This window comes from Lates calcarifer, linkage group LG3 (assembly GCF_001640805.2).
Source record: "Lates calcarifer isolate ASB-BC8 linkage group LG3, TLL_Latcal_v3, whole genome shotgun sequence".
NCBI classification, from domain to species: Eukaryota; Metazoa; Chordata; class Actinopteri; family Centropomidae; genus Lates; species Lates calcarifer.
In genome coordinates, this window is record NC_066835.1 from 5918440 (window position 1) to 5931468 (window position 13029).

At 42.3% G+C, this 13029-nt stretch overlaps 1 protein-coding gene across 1 annotated transcript in view; it reads left to right on the forward strand.

Moving 5' to 3' along the window:
• The first annotated feature begins 3893 nt into the window (after positions 1–3893).
• The window catches only part of trim71 (tripartite motif containing 71, E3 ubiquitin protein ligase), a 28720-nt gene continuing 19584 nt past the window's right edge, over positions 3894–13029 (forward strand). The window contains exon 1 of the mRNA XM_018701448.2: positions 3894–5848. Within this exon, the coding sequence (XP_018556964.1) occupies positions 5114–5848 (735 nt within the window). The 5' untranslated portion in view covers positions 3894–5113. The remainder of the gene's footprint in view (positions 5849–13029) is intronic.

Below are 13029 nucleotides of genomic sequence, written 5' to 3' on the forward strand. Positions count from 1 at the left end.
TGATTTTATGTCCAGCTGACACAAAAGTCGCCTTCCCTGCCTTTATTACAACAGTACTACACCTATAGGGAGCCTTTTGTCTACTCCATGAATTTAAAAAAAAGAACATCCTGAGGTAGATATTTTGGGTTAGTGACTAACAAGCACAGCATTCAGCATACATGTGACAGCTTAGCTACATGGCTGCCATTGACCCACATTGCCTTCATCACCTCCTCGCAGTTATTCACCAGTGCATTGTTGCATGTAGTTAAATGTCTGTAGTATTCAGGCCTGTAGCTCTTCACCATCTTAGAAGCAATGAGAAAATGTGTAACAAGTAACAACATTCAAAGCCATCTTGACACTATTTTCATATTAACAAAAAATCACTCTTCTATTGGCTTAAATACTATCTCGTATTCAATTTTGTCAGAAATTTGAGGTAAAATAACTGTATATGGCTAGTATCTGCTTGTCCTCTGTATTACATGTGTATTTTTGCCATTATTACAAGCCTAGAGGTGTTGTAGGGCCTTGTAACCACCAGGGGGAAGTACCAGACTGTGTGGGGCAACAAGTAAAGCATGATCAGATACTGATACAGATGGTAATGGTTTGCTGGTAAACAGACCTTAGACTAGATGACTGTAGTAGTACTGCAGCACCTGTCTGGCTCTTTTTCACAATGTTCCTTAGATGGAGGAGAAGATGATTTATGTCAAATGTCAGTCTTACTCTAACTTTCAAGAGAAGTGTAATGCTAATCTGCTGTTATTCCAGTCTGCCTTCAATCTGGTGAAATTGAACAATGAACAGAGGGGTTGATGGGATATCTGCAGGTCTTGGAAAGTCTTAAAAAAGCTTTGTCTTCAGTTTTATTCACAAAGGTCTTGAATATTAGGCAGTACTGTTAGCCATCAGATGTTTCTATATCTGGTTGCAGGCTGTTGGGAGATGTTTTATTTCTATATAACTCAAAGTGATTATTGAATCATTCAACCCTTTTTCATTTAGCTCCATCAGATCTGCAGTGAACACTGTCACTACTGTTGCCTCCACAGAAGCTTGTGAACTCATAATAAGCATGTATCAATTTTAGCAAAAACGTGAATAAAGTAAATATTCTTTTATTTTTTTAACCTATAAGTCATTTTTGCCACTTATCTGTGTGTCCATTTCACTTTAATTTAATTATTGCTATACACAACTGGGAGGTACAGACAAAACATCCAACATGGATGTAAATAAATTAATGTTCCTAATAAGTAATTCTTTGTCCCTACTGGGGATGTTATTCAATGACTTCATATCTTAACAATCTAAGAGACAGTCTTGAGAAGAAAGCTCAGGGGCTTTCAGAGAGAGTGAGAGTTAAAATAGACCTTCACGTGGTAAGGATACAGGAATGTCTATTGAAATGTTATTTCATGTTAACACAGTGAAGAGGCCCACATCAGATGATATGCTGTAAATAATGGAAAATGACCATACTGGGAAAACAGACGTCAATGTATGTGTCATCCACAAATAGAGATAATCCTAACAGAGAAGTGTTTGTGTGACTTCTGTGTTAGTCTCTCAGTAACCTTAGGCATCCTCCAGGCCTTAGCCTGTGTATTCCCATCGATGTTGTTGCATTACTCATATGAAAGAGTGAATCCTTCATCAGACATTAACAATAGTAGTTAACACATTAATTCTGCAGCTAGCCTCAAAAGGAATTATCAGCTGCATGCAGTGACCTGTGTGAATCCTAATGCTTTACGGACCACTCCATCAGGGGGAGGGAATGTTTTCTTACTTTGACATATCATCATAACCTCTGGCATGTTTTCAAGCCATCCATCCTTTTATCTGACTTTGCTTTCTTTTATCAACTTGCGAGGTTGCTGTAAATCAACCCGCCACCTCCCCTTTTTGTCTGAGTCACTGTTGTTCTTTCCTTTAGCGCCGACAGAAAGGGAGTAACATTTGTGACCTGTGTCAAACGAACTTAGTCAAGTGTCTCATATGATCTCATGTAGATAATAGCCTAGCCCCACGGTTTTGACCCTTTTTAAAGCAAAATTTTCTGCTCCACTAACTGCTTGCTATGCTTGGGTAGCTTGTGTTTTTGTAATGGACCTAGTCCCTCGCTTTATCCTCCTTTCAGCAAGAAAATTGCATCTTTAGCAGTATAATTATTATTGACCTTAATGGAGCTTGTGTCAGTTCTCTTTTGCAGTTATGTATCTTTCTTATTTTATTGTTCATACTTTTTTCCACTATGGGTGAAGCACAGGGGCAAAACAGACAGACAGAGATGATCAACAAAAAATTAATCAGCAACTATTTTGATGCGTGACTAATTGTTTCAGTCATGTTTCAAGCTACACATTTGTTAGTTTCTGCCTCTCAGGTGTGAAACGTGCTGCTCTTCTATATCAAATTCTGACATTTAATTGAATATATTTGGGTTTTGGACTGTAACGTCACTCTAGACATCAATGATTCTGAGGGAATGTGATGGCTTTTATTTCTAATGTATTTGCCAACAGCTGGAAAGATGTACATCTTCCTCAGTAATCAATCAGCTGCACTGTGGATGTAAGTATACATTACATGCTGTTGTTTAGATGACTGGTTAGTAAAATACAGCTTTTATATACAGTAGAAGCTGTAATAAACAAAGCCACTCTGTCCAAGTGAATCACTGATTTCATTCATTCTCCTATATCATCATCCAGCCGAGAGACAGACATTTCGTATTGTGTATTCTAATCAAATGCTATGCCTCTGAGATGTGAACTAGATATGGAGTTAGATAGATCTTGACGTAACAGAATGGTGTGTTGATGCTGTCTTTTCATCATTCAGTCAAATACATGACTTCTGCTTCAGAGGCTGTGAAATGAGTTCTCCCAGTTTTTACTGTTTCAGAAAGAGGGAGGAAAGAGAAAGAAAGAGCCATGACAGATCAATAGCCTTCCATGTCCTGGGACTCTAAATCCATGAATGCTTCACTACTCTGTGCCTCACAGACTGCTGTTAACCCCACTACAGTGCATGTGGTCTTTAGTGTTTCAGAGGAATAATGCAGTGCATTATGTATGTCCTAAAGCTGACTTGGTTCTTTCTTTGGTTTGTTTTAAGCCTCTGAAGAGCTTGTAGCTCATTCAGTGTTCAGGAGGTCAGATGTATACATATAAAACGTAAGAGGATACATACATAATTTGTTAATCTGTCTCCAGTAATATTTTTATTTTGTATATTCCTACAGAGACTTACAGTTTTGATGTGAAATTTATTTTGAACTTGCTGTTGTTACATAAGATCAACTTACACAATGATTTTTAGGTGAACCTATATATGGAGATGTTCAGAAGATCACACACTGGTTTAAGCACCTCTCTCGTAAATGAAAAAAGAAGGTGTGATCACTTTAAATATATATTTTTCTTTGCTTTCAGTGCAGATAAAATTAAGAGATGTCTTGGAACAAAACTTGTAATACTCACTAATGTCCACTATAGCAGAAATTTGTCTGCCTACATCCTTCACTTAAGACCACTTGCTTCCAAATGAAGTAAATATTCTGGGGCCTACTGGTTACAGATGTTGTCCAGTAACTGCAGCAGCCATTAGTTAACCTCCCTCAGTCCTCCAGCTGGAGGGCTGGGATTCAGTAAACCCTTTATACTGTCTGAACATCAATCATAGTTTATGTGCTGTATATCCTGTGGGAACAGTAAATTTAATATAGTAAATGACTCCAGGTTTTATTCCATTTCATTTCGTTTCATTTCCTTTAACCCTCTCATTCTAATGTTGAAACAATTAGGTTTATTTTTACCTGAGGGCGAAACTGTGCGCACACCTTGTCACTCAAAGCTGACTGACGCTCGTGAACATTGACCACGCCCCCCCTCACTTTCGGGCACGAGCGTTCGGCGCACACCCCTCTCTCCTCCATAGGACGGAAGTGGATTTTTTTCTCAGTCGGATAAGAGCGGCTCCTGGAGCTGCAGCCCGAGCGACACGCGCCCACAAGAGCGCACACCTCATGTTTATGTTAATGTTAATTCACCAGAGAGTAAACAACGGTAGCAACGACCAAGCAAGGGACGTAGTTAAGGTCCATACGGTCGCTGGACCGAGTTTTTCCCGGTTATAGGGCACTCTTTCCTCACGCCGGCGGAGGAAAAAAACCCTGCGCATTCCTCCACGCAGAGAGCCCGAGAGGGAGACCAGCCTACGGAGGGGGAAGGAGAGCTGGAGGCGACCTCTTCACAAGGTGGACCGCCGAATTCACCCACAGAGGCTTGTCACAGAGGTCTTGTCTCATATTTGGCCTCTTTCCGTGTTTGTTTTCGATGCCCTAACGACGGGGGGAACGCCATGCTTTGATGAATAATTTACAGTCTCTCTGTCCGAGGCTCGCGCTGCGATTACCAACCAACCGTTGGCTGCGCCCGACGCCGCCTGAACGGGCCCCCATGGTGGACTAGAGAAAGATAACACGACGACGACACGGGTCTAAACCGGACTGCAGAAAATAAATAAATAAAAAAGGGGAATACTTTAGTAGTCCTCTGGGTGCAGTTTAGTAGCGCAGAGCTCCGTAGTCATGTTGCCGAGTCGGTGGGGGAGGAGAGACGGAGCCCCCAGTACTTCGACGCCGATCCAGTGTCACTCCAGTTTCGGGTTTATTTTATGAGCCTCCACGAAGCACCATCCGACACTTTCTCTCCACAGAAGCGCCAACATCGTCCATTGTCATCTTGAGTGTCTGATTTGAAAGAATGGCGCGGACGCTTCCCCTTTAAACGCCTTACACACCTGAATTGATCTAAACAGCCTAAGCATTTTGGCTTTTTTTTGTTACCTCAGAAACAATCTTTGAAAAACTGTTTTTGAAGAACCGGCTACCTCCTCGTTTAGCATCAGGTCAGAGTTATATAATACAGAGAAAAATCTGTATGTCGTTTAGCACCGTTTTCACTGTTGAGCTGACTTTGATACCTCATGAATCTACCTCAATTAGCACATTGTTTTCTACACAACACGGCGGGCTGATGTGTCCCCGGATGAATACCTCACCCTCACTGCCGCGCGTGTTGTAAACTGAGCCTGTGTTTCGGTAACGCTGCAGATGGCTTCATTCCCAGACTCGGACCTGCAGACCTGCCCGCTCTGCAAGGAGCTGTGCGGCTCCTCTGCTCCCATCTCCTCCAGCTCTTCTACCTCTTCATCTTCCTCACATACCTCGTCCTCCTCCAGCCAGACCACCAGGAGACTCCACGTCCTGCCCTGCCTCCATGCCTTCTGCAGGCAGTGCCTAGAGGGCCAGCGCAGTCCCGGGGACCCGCTGAAGCTGCGATGCCCCACTTGCGACCAGAAGGTGTCCATCTCCGAGGCCGGGGTGGACTCCCTGCCTTCCTCCAACTTCCTCTTCAGCAACCTGCTTGACGTGGTGGTGAGCTCCGAGGAGCAGATCCAGAACAAGAACGGCCACCACCACAGAGGAGGCTTAGGTGGAGGCTCCTCCGGCTTCCATCACCCCCATGGAGGCCTGCTGCATCCGCACCACCTGGGAGAGCCTCAGTGCAGCTCCTGTGATGAGGAGAACCCAGCTACCTCCCACTGCCTTGACTGCCAGGAATATCTGTGTGACAACTGTGTGCGGGCACACCAGCGGGTGCGGCTGACAAAGGACCACTTCATTGAGCGCTTGGGAGAGAACCTCCACCTGGGCCGGGTCAACGCCAACAGCAACACGGGCCAGCCAGGAGTGTCGGTGTCCCTCGCCCAGTCCCTGCAAAACAACTTTGCCCTGCTGTCACTCTTCCAGGACCGCATGAGCTTCTGCCAACATCATGACAGTGAGGTGAGTAGAGCATAAAATACAACTCCAACCACAGCAGCTACAAAGACAGAGGGGACTGTGTATGCGTATTTATATGAATAATACATTTTCAGAAATGATTGGGAAATGTATGTATGTCACACACATACTCGGGATGCCTTGGCATCTAAACCTACCCCACTAATCTGGTAGTGTTGGAAGTGTACCAGCATTTTATTTAATGTGCACAATTACGCACATTCACACACACACTCCTATAGCGTAATAGCATTATCTGTGTAGTATAGAACCATACTGGGGGCCATATGGCCTTAGGTTCAAAGGGAGTTGAGTGGCTCTTCACCTAGTTCCCTGGAGACGAAGAGGCACGTGTGCTGAGCTGGATTTACACACACGCAGAGCCTGCGTGCACACACACACACTTAGAGGCATGGACACATGCAGTCTGGTTAATCTGTACCACACCATCCATTCAGGGCAGAGAGAGGCCCCTGTAGTAACTACACACATGTTTCTATGACCGTTAGAAGTCCTATCCATGGATATATTATGGAGATCTAGCTTTTCTCTGATAATGGGAAAGACAAGTTTGAACTGGGGCCCAAAGTTCTTTTTTTTCTTGGATCATGTGATCTGGGCAAAGTAAACTACAAAGGCCTGTAAAACAGGAAACCAGCCTTTTCTTGGTTTAGTCATATGGTCAGGAAGAATAACAAAAAGCCTGAGTAGGGGGTCTTGAAATGTCATTCTTGTACTGCTTCTGGTTTCTGTTGAGGAGCTGAGGGAAGTTCTCCCTGCCCCGGAGCTGGGAGACACAGAGCACGAATTTAAAAAGTATTTTATCCGAGTAGTTAATCAAAAAAGTCTGGCAAAATGAGATCAAGTGAAGTCATCAAATGTTGAGTGCAGGAATCACACACTACATGCACTGTAGTATGTTTAGTACTGTTGTAAAGGATAGAGCTGTGTTAACGTTTTCACATAACCAATTAATGGAATAGGGTTACACGTTAATGTACACGCCTTATCACCTGTTAGCACATACAGTGTCAAACACTGGAGATGCTTCAGGATACCGTTCTTTATTAACTGGGCCTCAAAAAGCAGGCTTTTCATTCATTGTATCTCTCATATCTCTCATAAAAAAGGGCAATGTATTTGTTGTACAGGTAGTTCAGCCCTATTGTGAAACAGAAGCAAATAGCAAATATTTCTAATCCACTCAACTATATTTCAACTATATTTCTGATCATTCCAGTTACTGGCATCCCAATTCTCTATGATGTGACTTAAAGAAGTTGTCAGGACTTGGGACAGGAAGAAGCAGCAATGCATGGAAAAACATTGCTCAGGAACTGAGCCACTCTGTCTTGAACAAACTGTTGAGTCAGAGCTTAGTATGCAAATTAAATGTGCCCTGTGGAGTTTTCTTGTAAACTAACAAAGGTAATGTTTACATTTAGTGTTTCTCAGCAAATGCATTGTGGGTACCCTTGAGGCTTAACAGACATGTTGGGGGCATTTCCTTCAAAGCCTTTTTTTCCTTGCCTTTGCAGGTGTGTTGCTATACTTCTTGGCACATTACAGGCACCATCAGTCAAATAGCATGAAACCAGAAGCAGGAATGTGTACCCACCCAAAATGGGAACCCACTCCTAACAGCATTGCTCCGTAGCACTGCTAATGGTCAGAAACACCACAGGGTACCTTACATGTGCAACCCTAAAAACGACCACAAGCTTGAGGACTGTGAGGGGCTACAGAGAGTATTCTACTTTGAATCTGTATGTGTGAATGAGATGAAATTAACTGTTGATTCTGTGCCATGGAGGATACAGAGTGAACTGGTTGAGGTTTAAGAAGAAGCAGGATGGCTTGTAGTGGTGGCAGAAAACATTTTTTTGGCAATAATGAACCCACACTAACAGAGCTTGTGTTGAAGTCTCCTGCAAAGTTCAAAAAAGTAAAAAAAAAAACAAAACATGCACCAATGAAGGTCTTTTTTGCAGCGTTACAAATGAGTAGACTCTTCCTTCGTCCCGACCCCCAGACAGATGTTTGTTTACTCGTAGATTTAGTGTTTGTTAAAAGTGTCATTAACAATTCAGCGATCAACAAATGACTAATTCTGTCTTTAGTATAAAAACATTAATTAAGTGCCCAGCCCCCATCCACTGCCAGTAAATAGGTGGGTTCAGTTTTCCAGTAAGGGCTTCATTTCCCAGTAATGCCTCCCTCACTCAGTATGCTTCAGCCCTGGGGGAGGGAATGACACAGGAGAAGGCTAGTCTTTCTTTACTTATGAGCACTGAGCAAGCGGAGTCATTGTCCGTCACCTAGCTCCACATCCATCATACGTTAACATTCCTCATATAACCAGTTAGTCTGCTGGAAAAACCAGTTTTGGCCAGTTGGTGCTTTTTTCAATTTTCATACTTGGTAATGACGTGTTAAGGGGAAATCCTCTTGAACCTTTTGCTTTTGTTCTGTTAATCCACAGCTTGTTTATCCACTGCAAACTTATGTAATACTCACATTGCCATTTCTTTCTTAAACATTGTTTATTTAGTAGCATGTCATTTCCTCAAGTTTGAGTGCAGCCTGAGTGTTGACACTGCTCTTGTTTTAGCCTCAAAGTCCACATTGTCTTAAACACTTGCGTGAGCTGTCAGAGATGTTGCTATTTTGAAAGCTACTGTTTAGCGAAGCTTGACAAGATATTTTTGTCATCTAGTTTTATGGGTTGTGGGCACTGGTTACTAGGGAGGACAACCTTAGCTGGGAGAAGTGGTTTATTGCATGCAGTGAGGGATCTCATCCACATGGAATCCCCTCACAGTGCAGTGCAGTTTGTTATTTTTAACTGTAGCCATCATCTTTTCTGTCCCATCAATCTTTAATCAGGTTTGCAGTAGCACAAAAAGGACTGGATGGTTTGTTCAATTATTCTTTCCATAATGTTTCCTGGGACTGTGGTGTCTGCTTTTGTCTGGGCTGTTTCCTTGAGGTCTGCTTGGTGTGTCATGGACCACATACTAATATGAGACGACTGTGTGGTGAGAGTTAGTGAGTGAAGTTTGGAGCTGTCCCCTTTGCAGTGTTATGTAAGCCTGCCAAGGAATTCCTCCTCTCCCAGGAGATCGGTAGTGACTGTGGTTACTACGTACTAGGGACGTCACAATACCAGGAATTTGGTAGATGGTACCAGTACCATTAAAATTCTTGAAATTCAATATCACGGCATATGCATACGCACATCCCTCCACAGAGTCAGAGTGCAGGCAGTAGTATAAAATGACTAAAATGGTCAGAGACCAGTAGTGCAACAATATTCATTTAAAAGGTAACATTATGAGCACCCAGCTCATGTCATGAGCTATCAGCCCAAACAAGATAACGTTAGCTTTAATTTTAGCCTTTGTGACAGTTGATTGTAGAGCACTGCTACAACAGATACCAGCTGTCGTACTTCACAAACAATAGCGGAGATCTTGTCAGCCCATAAACAGATTTGGAAGTGCGGCTCAATGAGAAGAAATTGAGCACAGCTCTAAGTATCCACAATGGCTGTATTCAATTTAGAACCTGTTTCTCTGCATGTTTGTTCACTATATGGCGGAGCCATATTTGATATTTTTAGCTGCACCTGTGCTGTATTTGTCAAAATGCCTTCTATGAAAAAGGCTCTTCATGTCAAACTGTGAGTTAAACCCAAAAGTGTAAAATGGCATCTTAATTTTACCTGACTGATGGCCTTTCATTGTTTGATAGCTCTGTGCTGCAACAGGGACAAATTACTGGTAAGTCTTGTCTGACAATGCTAAAACCAATATCTGACTGATGACTCCTAAATGAAGCTCTACATTGTAGCAGCCTGAGCAAATTTTAGCTTCACAAACTGACATACCGTAATAAGCTGCTTTGTAGTTCCCATCTTTTAACATATAAATTATACTGATTGTTCATTATTCACAAGTCACCCACAGTCAGTATCTCAAGTAATGTCAGTTGAGTATATATTAGCCTCAAAAGGTATGCAGTAGAGTGGGTCCTTATTAATGTTAATAAAGAAAAACAACAGTGAATCTTGTTCAAGAAGGGAACAGATGCACGTTTCCTCTCCCAGGATGGACAGACATTCAAAAGATGTTGTACATTCAGAGTAAACAGGAGTAAAAATTAAAAATGATATTAAATATGAAAATGTATGACAGACTCAGGTAGCTTGTTTCAGAAAAGTAAATGTGGTTTGCAGAGGAGCACATCACAGCACAGTATCAATGTTAATTGGCTGCAGGTGATTAAAATTTGTTGTTGTTGACAGTTGTCAATTCAGTTGATGACACTAGCAGTTGCTGGCTAAAAATAGGATACTTGTACTGTATATAAATGTATTTGTAGGGCATGGTTACGTTTTTGGAAATTAATAGTGCTCTAGCAACTGTGGTAAGTATTGGAAAAAGATGGACCAGATTCTTTGACAGTGAGGCTCATGTAAAATCCCATGCTTCATGTTTAACTTAGTGGAGAGAGAGGTAATGTTTTTTTTCCCTTATGGAGGCCGTTCAGTGAATATCACATTTATTTGCTTTGGCTTGCGTTTTCTTCCAATTCTGTGCACACAGATACATCATGTGATTTTGGAGTTAGCCCCACTGTTAATTCAATTGAAGATCATCAGGGAACAGAGAGTATTAGAAATTGTAGAACCTCATTGATTCCCAGATGATGGAGACAGAAAGACTCTCAGTGAAACAAAGGCTTTCAGTTGGGAGATAAGACTCCTTGGGCTGCAAGGGGAGTCGGCTACACACTGATAAGAATAAACGTATAGGGTATGTGCACACATGAGTGAATATGCTGGCCTTCTTAAACAGCACGAATGTCAGTTGTTACTCATCTGGAGCACCGGCAGTCAGAGATGTTTTCACACTGTGTCTGAGGTGGAAATGGAAAATTGGATTACATCAAAGAAGTGCCCTCTGCTCGCTGTGACGCCACCCTCCAACATACAAATACATACACAGCTCCATCTGAGAGGCGGCTAATGATATGATAATCCTACAAAATGTCACTCTGTGCTTTAGATTAAATTGTTGTCACCATAGCTACATGCCTGCCTGTCCATGTGCAATGGCTTCCCAGCAACACACACACACACACACATACACACAATATAGTCTTTATATATTAGGGGTGGGGTGGGGGTGTTACCAGAGCAGACTGAGAGTGGGTCAAAAGTGGTTGCTGGGCAATGAGCGCTGAAAATGCATCATGCTAAAAGAAGGAGGCGAAGTTGAACTAATCAGTTTTGACTTGCATACCCACAGGAAGTATTTTTGTCTTATAGCATTAAAGTGAGGAAGAAAGTGAGATGGTCAGGGAAGCAGGAGGCCTGGGGATTTTATTGTAGGTTATCACACATTTCCACAATTCTACTTTTCTTTGTAAATTTTTACTGCTCTATTTTGTAGTTATGTAGGGGAAAACTATCACTAACACATGCTGGGTTGGCTTTGTGATCAGTTTTACTCCCCCTCTGTGGAGCTCGCTAGCGGAGAATGTTTGTAAGGAAACCTAACCCAACACTGACGCTGATACAAGGCCAGAGGAATTCCTGTAACTTGAGTTTATACCTCCTGGGTTCTCTGTTCCCCTTCTCTCTCTCTCTCTCTCTCGCTCACACACTCTGGGTATTTCCTCTGCCGCCTCCTGCCTTTCTCATCAGTGCTCTCTAGCTGCTCTGTGTCAGAGACGATGGACGTTATAGATGCAGAAAGTCTCCTCAACATGATTTAGCAGCTGTTGCTGTTGAGGGGCAAGTGATTACATTTCATCACTCCTGGAAGTATCTGTGTGAGTGTGTGGCAGCAGTGTTTTCCTTTCCAAAAGTATCTCCCATCTGTAGGTAGTTATCCTCTGAAGAGGATTTTAGTGTGTGTAGGTGTGTGTGTGTGTTTCTATACAGCCAGCAGAGTTGGATTATATGAAGTTGGACTTCCAGAGTTTTAATGCGCAGCATGTGCCCAGTAATTAGAGAGCATTCCCTGTTTCCTGTGTGTTGTGAATGTGTTTCATGTAGGCAAGGGGGAGTGTGTGTGTGTCCCAGCTTTGATGTCCATTTGAGGACTTTGGGCCATATAAATTTAATTGATAGAAAGGAAGGCATTTATCACATTCTCTTTGACAGCAGGATTTAAAACCCATTCAAAAGCTGGAAGCTGCCGCTTCCTACTCAGTGGTTGGGCACAAATGGGGTTTTAATTGGCCATTATTTGACCTCACTCAACGAGATTGTGCTGTTAACACATTTATCGTTAAAGCTCTCAACCCTATTTGGGGGACACTGCACAGCTTCCAGCCATGATTTGTCCACTTTAAGTGCTTTTGTAATATTAGGCCAAGACTGTGCCAATAAACAGCTGGCACAGTTGCTGCTATTTGCTCTCAAGCATCAGACTGCACAAAGGACCCTACCAGTGTGTTTGTTTAAGCTCTACATTTTCATGGACCATTTCCTAAAGCCTGCTATTCAGTTTTGTCAGTGTATCTTTTCTGCTGTTCTCTGTGGCCATCGGCTTATGGTAATTTCTGCACAGTATGAAAATTGAGCAGATTAATTGATTTATGCAGTACGTTACACTAAAGCATGGTTCTGACAGACAACAGCACTGAGTGAAAAAACCCTGACCCCTTTTTTAATTTGAATGGAGCAGAGGTCTTCAAACAAAAGACACCGTGTCGACCAGCGAACATGTTTAACCTGGCTCAGTTTTTGCTGCAATGCAAGGAACTGCCGTCATGCACTGGATAACCAAGTGCACACTTCTAGTAGATCACTTTGTGTTGTGAACGTCATAATTCTGTTTCATGATCACTGGGATGGAGGATGAAATCACAGCTGTGATAGTTTTCCAGAGTGAATGTTGTTTTTGATATCAACATCCATGAATTCTGAATAAAATTTTGTCAATGATACACTAATTGTTACACAGCAGTTTAACAGCAGATTGATTAAAAAGCTTCACTGGATTACCCCATTGTGATAATTTACATTGTTCTGTAAATATTGTAGGTTGTTGCTTCATTGTTTTCTGGTACACTTGGTTCTTTTAAGACTTTGCATAATTTGCACTGTAGTTTACAGTATGGGTAGGACTACATGTGACAGGTATTTGGTATTGTTTTTGTTTTGGCTTGCT